General features: G+C 45.4%; 1 protein-coding gene across 1 annotated transcript in view; it reads left to right on the top strand.

Annotated features, from left to right (window-relative positions):
- The first annotated feature begins 655 nt into the window (after positions 1-655).
- Positions 656-14,675, top strand: part of KCNC4 (potassium voltage-gated channel subfamily C member 4) — a 46,897-nt gene continuing 32,877 nt past the window's right edge. Inside the window, exon 1 of the mRNA XM_030221272.1 lies at positions 656-1,391. Coding sequence (XP_030077132.1) covers positions 837-1,391 — 555 coding nt within the window. The 5' untranslated portion in view covers positions 656-836. The remainder of the gene's footprint in view (positions 1,392-14,675) is intronic.

Raw genomic sequence — 14,675 nt, 5'->3', positions numbered from 1 at the left:
CCCCCCCCCCCCCACCCCCAACATAATTCCCTTTTTTTGCTTTTTATGGCTGTATGCAGACTTCAAGCCTTGCATTGAAGAACAGTGTGTGGGCCCAGTTTCTCTCTCACTCTTCCTGTCTAGTCTCTCCCTACCTAGTGCATATGGATAGAGGGGAGGCAAAGAGCGAGAGGAAATGGTGCACCTGGATGGATGGAGTGGAGGAGAAGAACTGTAAAACCAGAAGGTGCCAAAGTCATGAGGAGAGAAAAGAAACAGCAAATACAGTAGGAAGACAGAGGGAAGCTGCTTAGAAAAGTAAAATCGCCAGATCCCAAGGTAGGACCAAATGATTTCATTTTCCATTTAGTGATTGCAGTAGCTCAGTTTTGAGATTTTGCATTTCTATTTCTCTGCGGTTGCACTGCTTAAGTTTAATTTTTGCCTCCACTAAGGCCAGGTGTGGAAGTCGGTTCTCCTTTAGCCACTTGAAAATGAGGGGGGGGGGGGGGGGCGGCTCTAGGTGTGGTCTGGGGCTGCCGCTTCCCCATGAAGTAAACAGCAGTGAGTGAAGTTGGAAAACACCGACAAGGGCGGAGGCTCGTTCATCCCTCTGCGCCTCCCTCCCTCCCTCTGCTGCTGGGATTTGAGAAGAGGCTGCGTAATGATGAGCCCACCGGCCCCCGGGAGCATCACTTAGCAGCAGGGAAAGTGGGGCAGGTGTGAACGGGAGGAGTGGGGTGCAGGAGCCATGCAAGTGATCGGGAGACCTTTAGGGAGTTTCACAGGTTGAGCCAGGGAGCACCGGAGCCCGAGGGAGGCAATTCTTAGCCGTCTCTGCCCCACCTGTTGCACCGATGCTCAACTCCGTGTGTGTCTCCTCGTACCGGGGCCGCAAGTCCGCCGGCAAAGCGCCCTCCAAGCCGTGCCTGAAGGAGGAGCTGGCCCGGGGCGACGAGTCCGACAAGATGGTGCTGAACGTGGGGGGCACCAGGCACGAGACCTACCGGAGCACCCTGCGTACGCTGCCCGGCACCCGCCTGGCCTGGCTGGCCGAGCCCCAGCCCACCCCCGGGGGCCACGAGTTCTTCTTCGACCGACACCCGGGAGTCTTCTCCTACGTGCTCAACTACTACCGCACGGGCAAGTTGCACTGCCCGGCCGACATCTGTGGCCCGCTGTTCGAGGAGGAGCTGGCCTTTTGGGGCATTGACGAGACGGACGTGGAGCCCTGCTGCTGGATGAACTACCGGCAGCACCGCGAGGCCGAGGAAGCGCTGAACAGCTTCGTGCCGTCCGAGGACGCCCCCCGGCGGCCGGGCCGGGAACAACGGCCTCGTGGCTGCTGGCGCCCTTGGCAGCTGCGGACCTGGGCGCTGTTCGAGGATCCCTACTCTTCCCGGGCAGCCAGGGTGAGTGAAGGAACGGGGGTTAGGGGGAGGACTGAAATAGGAAACGTGGGGGGGGGGGGGGGGGCATTGTAGGCTAGGAATGAATGCTAGATGAGGGGTCCAGGAAAGGAACAGTTGGGGGGGGGGGGGGGAGCAGTGCACCCAGCAGTGGGGAAGGGAAGGAACAGGGTTAGGGATGCCTGCTCAGGAGATAAGGACGGGGATGGAGAGCCACTGATATTTAAGGGTGGCACAGAGGCAGGTAGGATTTTAGTAGCTCTAGGGATGTATACTGTTAGCTACCTGAAACAGACTATGAAACACAGGCTCCTAAAACTGTGAAACAATAAAGGGCGTTAGATATTAATTTGCAGATCTCTTCAGGTCATGAGAGGTGGTGGGGGGGGGGGGGGGGGGGGTAAAGTTTCTAGATGCCAGAAAGCAGTTTCTGAAGCTGTACCTGGATAGCCCCTAGCCAGTCTGCTTTACAGGATATCTACAATGAAAATATGTCAGAGAGATTTGCTTGCACTGCCTTCACTGCATGTACATGAACTGACTTGAAAAATACTAGCGTGAATGGCAGCTTCAAGGAACAGCTGATCACAGAAATAATCATTCTATTCTATATCTAATATACCACTTTTATCAAATTTCAAAGCTGTTCACAAGAACAGTAATATCTCAAGCAGATATGATCAATAAATTACACATTACAATGCCTATTAGGTAGAAATTTACACAATGGTCAGATACCAATCATAGAGCCACTGGAGGACTATTCCAAATTTTTGGACCCTGAACTATAAAGGAATGTTCCCATTGACGGTATATCAAGAGTCAAATTTTTTGAACACCTTAAATAATCCCTAGATACGGGATATAATATTAAATCTCCTGCTATAGAGGAGTTCAGACCATGTTAAATTGAAGACGAGTCCCTACTCTTAACCAATGTAGCTTCCTCAATAATGGACTAACCACTATATTTCCCCAAGCTAAAGATCAGTCGAGAGGAATAGACTTAGTTTCTGTACATAAGCAGCACAGAAAAATAAAGGCAGTCCAGACCATCTAATATCCCTCTCTCTCCTTTAAAGATCCTGTGTATTTGTCCCAGGCTTTCGTGAATTCAGTCTTTATCTCTACCGCCTCCAGTGGGAGGCTGTTCCACAAATTCACCATAAAAGAGATTGGTCTCCTGTATATTTATGCCACAGTGGTGTCTCTAATCATATCTCCCCTCTCCTGCTTTTTTTCTAAAGTACACATATTGAGATCTTTGGCCTCATATGGTTTAGGATGAAGACCACTGACTAATTTAGTCTGGACTGATTCCATCCTGTTTATATATTTTGGAAGTTGCAGTCTCCAGAATTGTACAGGGGCATCATCACCTCCTTTTTCCTACTGGCCATTCCTCTCCCTATACACCCAGGCATCCTTCTGGCTATTGCCGTTGCTTTATCAGTTTGATCACTTAAAGATCATCGGATAAATCACCCCAAGTCCCACTTCTCTTTCATGCGCAAACGTTCTTCACCCCCTAAACTGTACCGTTCCCTCAGGTTTTTTGCAGCCCAAATGCATGACCCAGCATTGTTTAGCATTAAATCTTAGCTGCCAAAATCTGAACCATTTTTCAAGCTTTGCTATCCACACCATCTACCCTATTGCAGATTTTGGTATCAGCAAAGAGGCAATCCTTCTGCAATATTGCTTACAAATAAAAGAACATAAGGTTAGCCATACTGGGTCAGACTAATGATCCATCTAACCCAGTACCCTGCTTCCAACAGTAGCCAATCTAGGTTATAAGTACCTGGCAGAAACCCAAAGAGCTGCAATATTCCATGCTACCATTCCCTGTTTTAATAGCAGTCTATGGACTTTTCCTCCAGGAACTTGTCCAAACCTTTTTTTTTTTAACCCAGATATTCTAATCGATGTTACTACATCCTCCAGCAAATAGTTCCAGAACTTAACTATTGTGCATTAAAATCAAAGGTCAGCAACCTAATTTACTATAATAAAATGCTCCCTCAACGTTCTGACAACGTTCGGAAGCCATCAGCTCACTCCCTGTCCCACAAGGGTTCGTAAGTTCATGGTGGTGAAGCCCTCCAACTCACCATGTCTGTGCCCCGCCCTCGTGTCAAACGTGATGACGTCGAGGGCGGAGCAAAGACGGTGAAGGGACGCGGATGGCGGAAGAGAGCAAGACGGACGCCAGCCACTGACAGGAACCGAGAAGAGGGAGGGTGCGCGACACACGGCACCATCAGGGGAGCAAACGCAGAGGAGGACGCAGCCTTCAGAGCCGGGGGAATGGTGAAGGGACATGGACGGCGCTCTACAGCAAGATGAGCACCACGGACAGGAAAAGAGGGGGAGGGTGCACGACACACGGAAGCATCCGGGGAGCCGACGCGGAGGAGGCCGCAGCCTTCACAGACGGGGAGATGCCGTCTGATAGCGTAAACCCCAAGGAAAACGCACTCTACGACCCAGGCAGGGGGGAGGAGTAAGTTTCCCTACTCCTGCCCACGAATCGCTACAGACTCGCAGCAAACATCCCCAAACACCCGCACAATGCAGCAACACCCCCCCCCCCCCCAACAAAACCCCAGCGCTGCCGTCAAACCCGATCTTCATATTGCCCTGGGACAAAGCAGAACACAACAGAAAGACGAGAAGTACGTCAAACAACAACAAACCTTTACTTCTCTCTCCACAAAATACAAAGTGTGGGAGAGAATAAAGCAGCAATTGGGAGCCTAAGTACAGCCATCATTAGCTCTTGCTAGCTGTACTGAATGGAAAAAAAAAACAGGGAATTTGCATGTCTTCTTCCTCACCCCCCCTCCCCCCTTTTTAAAAGAAAAATACAAGGCTTACTATAAAGGACAGGCTGAGGTCCAATACCAGACACCACAGCAAAAGCAGACAAGTTACCCAGCTGCACCACACTCCATCCCTCCCTCACGCCCAAATAAACATCTAATATGCAAAATCTGCATCAACCACTCACACCCATATAAAAAAAACAAACTCACAACCCCCCACACCAACATACACACACTGCCATGCGCACACAGCATCTCTCTTTCACACTCACAGACACACACTCCCTCCCCCAAACCCCTCAATACAGAAAGTGTAACATCTCTCACACACCCACACACACCTACAGACTCCATGAGACTCAACCCCCCCCCCCAAAAAAAAAAGGCACAACCTTCCTCACAAACGGCATCATACACAAAACTTTCAAATGCAAAATCAACATCTCTCATACACACACACACACACCCACTGTGCCATGCACAGACAGCAGCTCTCTCACTCGCACACACCCACTGTGCCATGCACAGACAGCAGCTCTCACTCGCACACACCCACTGTGCCATGCACAGACAGCAGCTCTCTCACTCGCACACACCCACTGTGCCATGCACAGACAGCAGCTCTCTCACTCGCACACACCCACTGTGCCATGCACAGACAGCAGCTCTCTCACTCGCACACACCCACTGTGCACCTCAATCACCCCCACACACCCTATGACCCCCCAACTCCTCCACTCACACACTCTAAGGAAAACCTTGCTAGTCCCCATTTCATCTCTGTAAGAAACAGGCCTTATTTACTAGTACTTAATAATACCGTAATGGCACAGCGTTGAAGGTCAAGCAAAGCTCCTGACACCCACTATGAGGAGAGCATGGCGTTTCAGTTCAGACAAACCTACTTTAGGGGAATTTTTAATTGGTCATTGAGCAAATTGCAGACTGCTACACTTGGGTGGCAGCAGGCAAATGTCTTATTGCATAATTTATTTATAAAAGTCATTAAATTTTAAAATGTTATAATCAAATATAAAACCTTTACCACAGTATGGGAGGCAGATATTAATAAACATTATATGCTACAGATCTGGAGATCACATAGCCTATTTGAATTGCTTTTATGATGCCTCCCATCTGGTCTATTCTTGTTAAGTTTATTTGGACTTTTTGATAATCGAACCCATTGTTTCTCACTACTATTGTTCAGGTTTGTTTACTCCTTTTGCTGTCTCAGAGAATGTAGTAAAAGCAGTTAGCTTAGCAGGGTTTTAAAAAAGGTTTGGATAGCTTCCTAAAAGAAAAGTCCATAAGCCATTATTAAAATGACTTGGGGAAAATCCACTGCTTATTTCTAGGATTAGCAGCATAAAATGTATTGTACTATTTTAGGATCTTGCCAGGTACTTGTGACCTGGATTGGCCACTATTGGAGACAGGATGCTGGGCTTCATGGACCTTTGGTCTGTCCCAGTATGGTAATACTTATGTATTTAACAACAATACTATAAGAAATAAAACTACATCACATTGGTAGTAAAGGCAAGTACCTTTCCCAGAAATCTATGGTGCTGAAACAGGAAAACACTCAATCCCATGATACATTCCTGTGACAAGCAGATTCTATTAAAAGTACACATAAAATACAAATCACACGATACACAAAAGGATTTTACAGCTCTCATAAACCAGATAGCTTCACACCCAATTTATTAGAACCAAGGCTGATTTGGAAATAGTTTGTATCTTTGAAACCCTTTTTATTTTCTTAGTTTGCATGGCTAGATTTATCTGCAAAGCACTGGATCAAATGCATTTCATGTCCAAGTAAATTCTATAAGGAGAGAGAAGTACTTAGGAACAATATAGAAAAAATGTTAGCAGTAGTATTCATTCTTACTGTTTGCTATAACACTCAACCTGCTTAAAAGTTACAAACATTTAAACACAGCACCGACTAGTAGGGAAAATAAACAGGCTGTCACCTCTAAGAAAAGGTTATAAGTACATAAGTACATAAGTAGTGCCATACTGGGAAAGACCAAAGGTCCATCTAGCCCAGCATCCTGTCACCGACAGTGGCCAATCCAGGTCAAGGGCACCTGGCACGCTCCCCAAACGTAAAAACATTCCAGACAAGTTATACCTAAAAATGCGGAATTTTTCCAAGTCCATTTAATAGCGGTCTATGGACTTGTCCTTTAGGAATCTATCTAACCCCTTTTTAAACTCCGTCAAGCTAACCGCCCGTACCACGTTCTCCGGCAACGAATTCCAGAGTCTAATTACACGTTGGGTGAAGAAAAATTTTCTCCGATTTGTTTTAAATTTACCACACTGTAGCTTCAACTCATGCCCTCTAGTCCTAGTATTTTTGGATAGCGTGAACAGTTTTATGATTTCCTTATCTAACCCTTATACTGATAAGCTTTTGCTACACTCCATTGGGATGTGGCTGAAGCCTGCTTCCATAGTTACTCTTAAATCTAGCACACCTACACACAGAAGAAAAATGCTTTAACGCCTCTCTTTCTATAGATATACTTATTATACTCAGGAGAACTGATGGCGGGTTCTAAACCCAGATTTAATCCAGTTTCTTGTAATCTGGTAATCTTTTATCTTTAGTGTTCCATTTGTTATTTCTATTTTCTGTGAATCTAACGGATAGATACAAGGCATGAAATTGGTGCTTTTTATATCAAACGTTTTCACTATCTGTTTAACTATAAAAAGAATGCCCTTATCCAGGGGTTCCCAAACTTTTTGGGTTCATGGCACCCCCCCCCCCCCCACATGGGTCTCCGCACTCCCCCCCCCCCATCCACAGGTCTCCCTTTCCCTGCAGCCCTCTCCTCTCACACCAGTAGACCTCTGCCTCCCTGCAGCCCCCTCCTTGCACACCACTGCCTCCCTGCAGCCCTCTCCTCTCACACCAGTAGACCTCTGCCTCCCTGCAGCCCCCTCCTCTCACACCAGCACACCTCTGCCTCCCTGCAGCCCCCTCCTCTCACACCAGCACACCGCTGCCTCCCTGCAGCCCCCTCCTCTCACACCAGCACACTGTTACCTTCCTTCCTGCAGGTCCAGGATCGCTGCTGCTTCTTTCTTCTCCTTCCTCCACTGCAATGCTTGCAGTTTACATTTTTGGGCTGTCCTTGATTCACACAGGCACTCTGGGGCCTTCCCAGTCATCTGCGTCCGGCCCTCTCTGATGCAACTTCCTGTTGCAAGAGCCAGACGCGGTAGAGGGAAGTCCTGCAGTGCCTAAAAATGTAAGCTGGAAGCACTGCAGCAGCGGCGGGGGAGGAAGCAGCAGATACTGGACCTGCGGGAGGAGAATGTAGAGAGCGATGCGCCCTGGCACCCCTGAAAGTTCGCTGTGGTGCACCATGGTGCTGTGGCACACAGTTTGGAAATGGCTGCCCTTATCATTAGAGATCCCTATTATGATTCACCTGGAAGGGGTCGGGTGTTTCATTACTTATCCTGAAAATGATCACATAACCTACTAAACAATAAACTAATCTTGTACCTCTCTAGGTGCAGCCAAGGAGAGAACAATCTCCTCCAGCCACAGGCTCCTGGTACAGTCAAGAAATAAATGTCCACCTGCAACTTCAATCTTAAAGACTTTATTCCATGCAGGTTTCTAGTAGACCTGATACACAGTTTCAACAGCAGCATTCACCTTCAATCTTAAGCACATATAAGCCACCTGAAAGTGTGTGGCAAATACTCCCCTTTAAGCAGTAGGCTATCAGCACATACCAGGATTCAATACAGGCTCACAGTCAGCTCCAGTCTGGGCTCTTTATCCAGGGCACAATAAACAGTAGTTCAATTCCCAATAGAAGCAGTTCCTTCAATTCATCATCACAATTAAATCACAAAGCAGCAGTTTCTACCTTCTACTCTCTTTACCTTCAGGAGAGTTCAATACTTTAGAGACTCCTCATACCCAAGGGATTTCACCTTGCATCAGCTTCACTGGTAAATTCAATACTTTAGGGACCTTCCTTACCCAAGGATTTTCAGCCTGCAAATACTTTTGGGACTTCCTCACACCCAAGGGATTTCAGCCTGCTTCAGTACTTTAGGGACCTCTCTTACCCAAGGGATTTCACCTTGCATCAGCTTCACTGGTAAATTCAATACTTTAGGGACCTCTCTTACCCAAGGGTTTTCAGCCTGCAACTGCTTCTCTTTTCTGGGACTCCTTCCCACCTGCCTAATCAATCCCTGGCTTCTGCTCTCACAACCAATCATTCTCCTTCCATTAGCTTTCACCACACCCATACCAGCTGAGTTGAGCATTAGACTAATGATGAGCTCCTGCACACAGGGTTTCCTAACTCTCTTTCCCCCCTAGTGGCAGCCAGTCTACACGTCCTGCCAGCTTACACCCATGTCTTCCTCTATTGCAGCTAGGAGTCCAGTCCGGGTTCTTCATCTCACCCCTTGGCTCCTTGCCTGCAATGCCTTCTGGGACTTGTATTTCAAACTGACACTGCCTTAACCCAACTATCCTGGATGTGACTTTATCACAATCTCTAACATGTGGATGATAAAATCCATTTGCAAAGTCAGAAAAAAAAGTCCTAATAATTATGGGGGTTTTGTGTCAATGTACCAATCAATTTAATTTATGAATCATTCCCCTCCCCCCTTACCTCTGATGCTACACACTGACATACGGAGGTAACACTATTGAAAGCAAGGCATCTGGAAACAGCATGAAACACCACCAGGATGCAGATTCACCCAGCCTGTCTCCAAATCCAACTTTCAATTAGAACACCTACTCCTGGGGGCTCAGGAGGGGTGACAATGGAGACAGGAACAGTAAAGCACGGGGAATGCAGTGTAAATGTTACACTAAGGCAGTAGCCCTTCAGATGCTTAAACAGCATAAGTAATTACTTCATATGTTACATCACTTATAATTCAAACTCTTATAGCAATACAATTGTCAGCAGGGTAAAAGCAGAAAAACCTAACTCATAAGATCTCAATATACAAGTCTATCAGGAAGTTGTCTCTGCTGTTTTCCAGGAACACAATAAAACTAAGAAGTCCTAATTACATTATTTACAAACTTGAATCATCAAACCTACATACATGAATCCAGTCTACTCAAAGCTGAAAAGTCATTCCTGTGTCACTGGGTAATTAAAACCCACAAATTAATAGAAACACAGTACAAACTGATCTAGTTGACTTAGAGGGGCATAATCGAAAGGGACGCCCAAGTTTTTCTGAGGACGTCCCCGCAGGACGTCCCCGTGAAGGGGCGGGGAAACCCGTATTATCGAAACAAGATGGACATCCATCTTTCATTTCGATAATATGGTCGGAGACGCCCAAATCTGGAAATGTAGGTCGACCTTAGAGATGGTCGTCCTTAGACTTGATCATTTCTGATTTTCGGCGATAATGGAAGCAGAGGACGCCCATCTCAGAAACGACCAAATGCAAGCCCTTTGGTAGTGGGAAGAGCCAGCATTCGTAGTACACTGGTCCCCCTCACATGCCAGGACACCAACTGGGCACCCTAGGGGGCACTGCAGTGGACTTCAGAAATTGCTCCCAGGTGCATAGCTCCCTTACCGTGTGTGCTGAGCCCCCCAAAACCCACTACCCACAACTGTACACCACTACCATAGCCCTTATGGGTGAAGGGGGGCACCTAGATGTGGGTACAGTGGGTTTTGGAGGGCTCACATTTACCACCACAAGTGTAACAGGTAGGGGGAAGATGGGCCTGGATCCATCTGTCTGAAGTGCCCTGCACCCACTAAAACTGCTCCAGGGACATGCAAACTGCTGCAATGGACCTGAGTGTGACAGCTGAGGCTGGCATAGAGGCTAGCAAAAAATATTTTTAAAGAATTTTTTTGAGGGTGGGAGGGGTTAGTGACCACTGTGGGAGTAAGGGGAGGTCATCTCCGATTCCCTCCGGTGGTCATCTGGTCAGTTCAGGCACCTTTTCGTGGTTTGGTCGTAACAAAAAAAGGACCAAGTAAAGTCGTCCAAGTGCTCGTCAGGGACGCCCTTCTTTTTTCGATTATTGGTTGAGGACGCCCATGTGTTAGGCACGCCCAAGTTCTGCCTTCGCTACGTCTCTGACACGCCCCCAGGAACTTTGGTTGTCCGCGCAACGGAAAGCAGTTGGGCATGCCCAAAATCAGCTTTCGATTATGCCGATTTGGGTGACCCTGGGAGAAGGACGCCTATCTTCCGATTTGTGTCGAAAGATGGGCATCCTTCTCTTTCGAAAATAAGCTTGTTAGTTACATTATATTGTAGGTAAAGAGGATTCACGTACGTGGAGAACTCAATAGATCCCACGGGGCAGCAAACAGAGATAAAAGAAGTGGGAAAAGTAAACCAGGCTTATCCAAAGAACTGGGACCAAACAAATAATTAATAATAAAATCAACACAGTTTATTAATGTTTCCTTAGAAATGACTCGACACAACGTTGTGTTTCGGCCTGGCGGCCTGCATCAGGAGTCTTATGTCTTAAGGAAAGACTGATGGTCTAATTTTACATTTAGGTTGAAAAACAGAAGGCTTGAAATAGCAGCATAAAGTTGGTCTTAAAAAAGACCGTTGTGTCAAACTGTAAGGCAGTGTTTCACTAATGCATCAGTGCTTATTCCAGTGCCTTACGGTTTGACACAACGGTCATTTTTAAGACCAACTTTATGTTGCTATTTCAAGCCTTCTGTTTTTCAACCTAAATGTAAAATTAGACCATCAGTCTTTCCTTAAGACATAAGACTCCTGATGCAGGCCGCCAGGCCGAAACACAACGTTGTGTCGAGTCATTTCTAAGGAAACATTAATAAACTGTGTTGATTTTATTATTAATTATTTGTTTGGTCCCAGTTCTTTGGATAAGCCTGGTTTACTTTTCCCACTTCTTTTATCTCTGTCACATTATATTGTAGAGCATACACCAAGGATTTCACTATGAACAGACACCCCTCCCCCCCCCCCCCCCAGCATGCATAAACTGCAGAGGCATACACGATCAACAAACAGAATCCAAAACATTTTCTCCATGGCTTCTTAGTAAAAGGACAGAGAAGATAAATTCTCATTTGCCTTCTTTATGCAAAAATTCCACTAAACTGTTGACTCAGTCATAAGATCTCATTAATTGTTCATTTGTTCATTTTATTCTTGCACAACTAAAGTTTCGCTCAGGTTTTTTTTTTACACAGTCAGTTTGTCATTCAGTAAGTGCCAAAGGTCAGCTGACAGTTCATCAACAAATATTGTCACAACTCAAGTCATGTACCGTAACAATATCCCTCTAGAAATTCCTTCACAGAAATGAGATAAATCTTTTTTCCAATTCTGTTCACCCACAGTTCATTCCATGGAGGCGCTTAAAAGGCTGCTGTAAGAGATTTTCATGAACTTGGCCTGTGCCTTGCTATAGAATTTAGGAAAATTGCCAATTAATATATAGCTTAAATATAATTAGCAAATGGAGAATATATTCCACTCAACTAAAGTCTTCACTTATTCAAAAAAGTGAAGTAGCTAATGATTTTCACTGAGGAATCAGTATATTACCACGCATCACCACAAACTTAATATTACAGTATGACTCCGATTATCCAGATGTCCAGTTATCCGTAACGGCATCAGCCCCCCCCCCCCCCCAGTCTCCATTTCCCACAGATAGTTGAAAAATTAAAATTGCTCACCAGAAGGATGCAGAACCGTCTGGAGGTCGATAAAAAGAAGTCACTGCAAAGCTCCACTGTATCGTGCCATGCGTGCATGGTTGCATTTACGTGCATGCACATCAATATGAGGCTCATGCTACTCAGCGGAGCTTCATAGGACCTTCTTTCTATCCAGCTCCAGAAGGTGCCGAATCTTAGCGGAGATTGGGTGGTAACGTCGGTAATTGGGAAGCAAAACCAGTGCTGGGCAGACCTCCATGGTCTGTGCCCTAATCATTACTGAATAGATATGGAGGGGCTAGAGTATAAATTTTAAGGGGCTTCAACGTTAGTTTCAGAACTTTCTATGCCCTGAGAAAGGCAAAGACAAATCAAACTCAGGTATAAAGTATCACATACCATGCAGAATGAGTTTATCTTGTTGAGCAGACTGGATGGACCGTACAGGTCTTTATCTGCCGTCATTTACTATGTTACTATATCCTTCTGTTGAGCAATTTTAATATTTCATAGGTTTGTCCAGTCATCCGGATTTATGATTATCCGGACCAGCCCCTGCCAAGGATAGTCTGGATATTTATTTATTTATTTATTTATTGCATTTGTATCCCACATTTTCCCACCTCTTTGCGGGCTCAGTGTGGCTTACAGTATATTATGAATGATGGAAATATGATTTGTTACAACTTGGTTATGGATTACATTGTGAAGAGTTATGCGAGACAATCAAAGTATTATTAAGGAATATAAGAATGGAACAAAACCGTGAAACATTGGAAGGAGACAGCGGGAAGCTAAAAGGGCAATATTAAGAAGACATATGGTTTACATATTTCTGTGAGTAAAGGTATGGGTGAGGTGAGATTACGGGGGATGAGAGTTCAGAGGTGGATGTGTTGTTGCATTAATGGACAGTGAGTGTGGACTTTATATGTTTTGGTTCTTTCTGTAAATTTTTTCAAAAAGATGGGTCTTCAATAATTTGCGGAAGGTGGCTTGCTCATAGATCGTTCTCAGGTTGCGTGGCAGTGTATTCCAGAACTGCGTGCTCATGTAAGAAAAGGTTGACGCATGTAGCGTCTTGTATTTCAAGCCCTTGCAATTAGGGAAGTGGAGGTTGAGCAAAGTTCGGGATGATCTTTTAGCGTTTCTGGGTGGTAAGTCTATTAACTCAGACATGTAGGCTGGGGCTTCACCGTGAATGATTTTGTGAACTAAAGTGCATACTTTAAAAGTAATGCGTTCTTTGAGTGGAAGCCAATGTAGCTTCTCTCGTAAGGGTTTTGCAGTTTCATATTTTGGTTTTCTGAAGATGAGTCTGGCTGCTGTATTCTGGGCTGTTTGAAGTTTCCTCAGTATTTGCTCTTTGCAACCTGCGTATAGTGAGTTGCAGTAATCCAGATGGCTGAGTACGAGGGATTGCACTAGGCTGCGAAAGACGGATCTTGGGAAGAATGGTCTTATTCTTTTCAGTTTCCACATGCAGTAGAACATCTTTTTGGTTGTGTTGTTTGCATGAGTTTCGAGTGTTAGGTGGCGGTCTATAGTAACTCCAAGGATTTTTAGCGTCGTACTGTATTTGGAGGGAAAAAAGCCTCAGTTTCTGCTGGAAACCTTTCTTAGTGAATCAAATAATTTATTCCACAACTCTGACCATTTCCAGCTGTTGTCTAATCATTGACTCTAAAAAAAACCTCCTCCAAATATCTTCTTAATTCAGGTTTTGTTTTTTGTCATTTTGGACTTTCATTAATTCAAAACACTTTCAATGTCCAGATTCCTCTGTGAATAACACCAAATACTGGTATGCAAACTTTTGCAGGAGAAAAAAAATGAAGCTCTTAACTTGAAATAGGCAATCCCAACGGGGACCCACTTCACCCTCACTTCATCAGGGGATGTCCGTCTAAGCCTCTAAGCCTCTTTTTCTGCAAAATAAAAAACTTTTCTTCTAATCTACCCTTGCATAAGCAAGGGATCTGGGTGTCGTCGTCGATAACACACTGAAACCTTCTGCTCAGTGTGCTGCTGCGGCTAAGAAAGCGAATAGAATGTTGGGTATTATCAGGAAAGGTATGGAAAACAGGTGTGAGGATGTTATAATGCCGTTGTATCGCTCCATGGTGCGACCGCACCTTGAGTATTGTGTTCAATTCTGGTCGCCGCATCTCAAGAAAGATATAGTAGAATTGGAAAAGGTGCAGCGAAGGGCGACTAAAATGATAGCGGGGATGGAACGACTTCCCTATGAAGAAAGACTAAGGAGGCTAGGGCTATACAGCTTGGAGAAGAGACGGCTGAGGGGAGACATGATAGAGGTATATAAAATAATGAGTGGAGTGGAACAGGTGGATGTGAAGCGTCTGTTCACACTTTCCAAAAATACTAGGACTAGGGGGCATGCGATGAAACTACAGTGTAGTAAATTTAAAACAAATCAGAGAAAATTTTTCTTCACCCAACGTGTAATTAAACTCTGGAATTCGTTGCCGGAGAAAGTGGTGAAGGCAGTTAGCTTAGCAGAGTTTAAAAAGGGGTTGGACGGTTTCCTAAAGGACAAGTCCATAAACCGCTACTAAACGGACTTGGAAAACTCCACAATTCCAGGAATAACATGTATAGAATGTTTGTACGTTTGGGAAGCTTGCCAGGTGCCCTTGGCCTGGATTGGCCGCTGTCGTGGACAGGATGCTGGGCTCGATGGACCCTTGGTCTTTTCCCAGTATGGCATTACTTATGTACTTATGTACTTA

The sequence above is a fragment of the Microcaecilia unicolor genome, chromosome 12 (assembly GCF_901765095.1).
Source record: "Microcaecilia unicolor chromosome 12, aMicUni1.1, whole genome shotgun sequence".
Classification (NCBI taxonomy): Eukaryota; Metazoa; Chordata; class Amphibia; order Gymnophiona; family Siphonopidae; genus Microcaecilia; species Microcaecilia unicolor.
The sequence above is the reverse complement of the archived record's forward strand: the minus strand, read 5'-3'. Positions and strand labels throughout refer to the sequence as shown.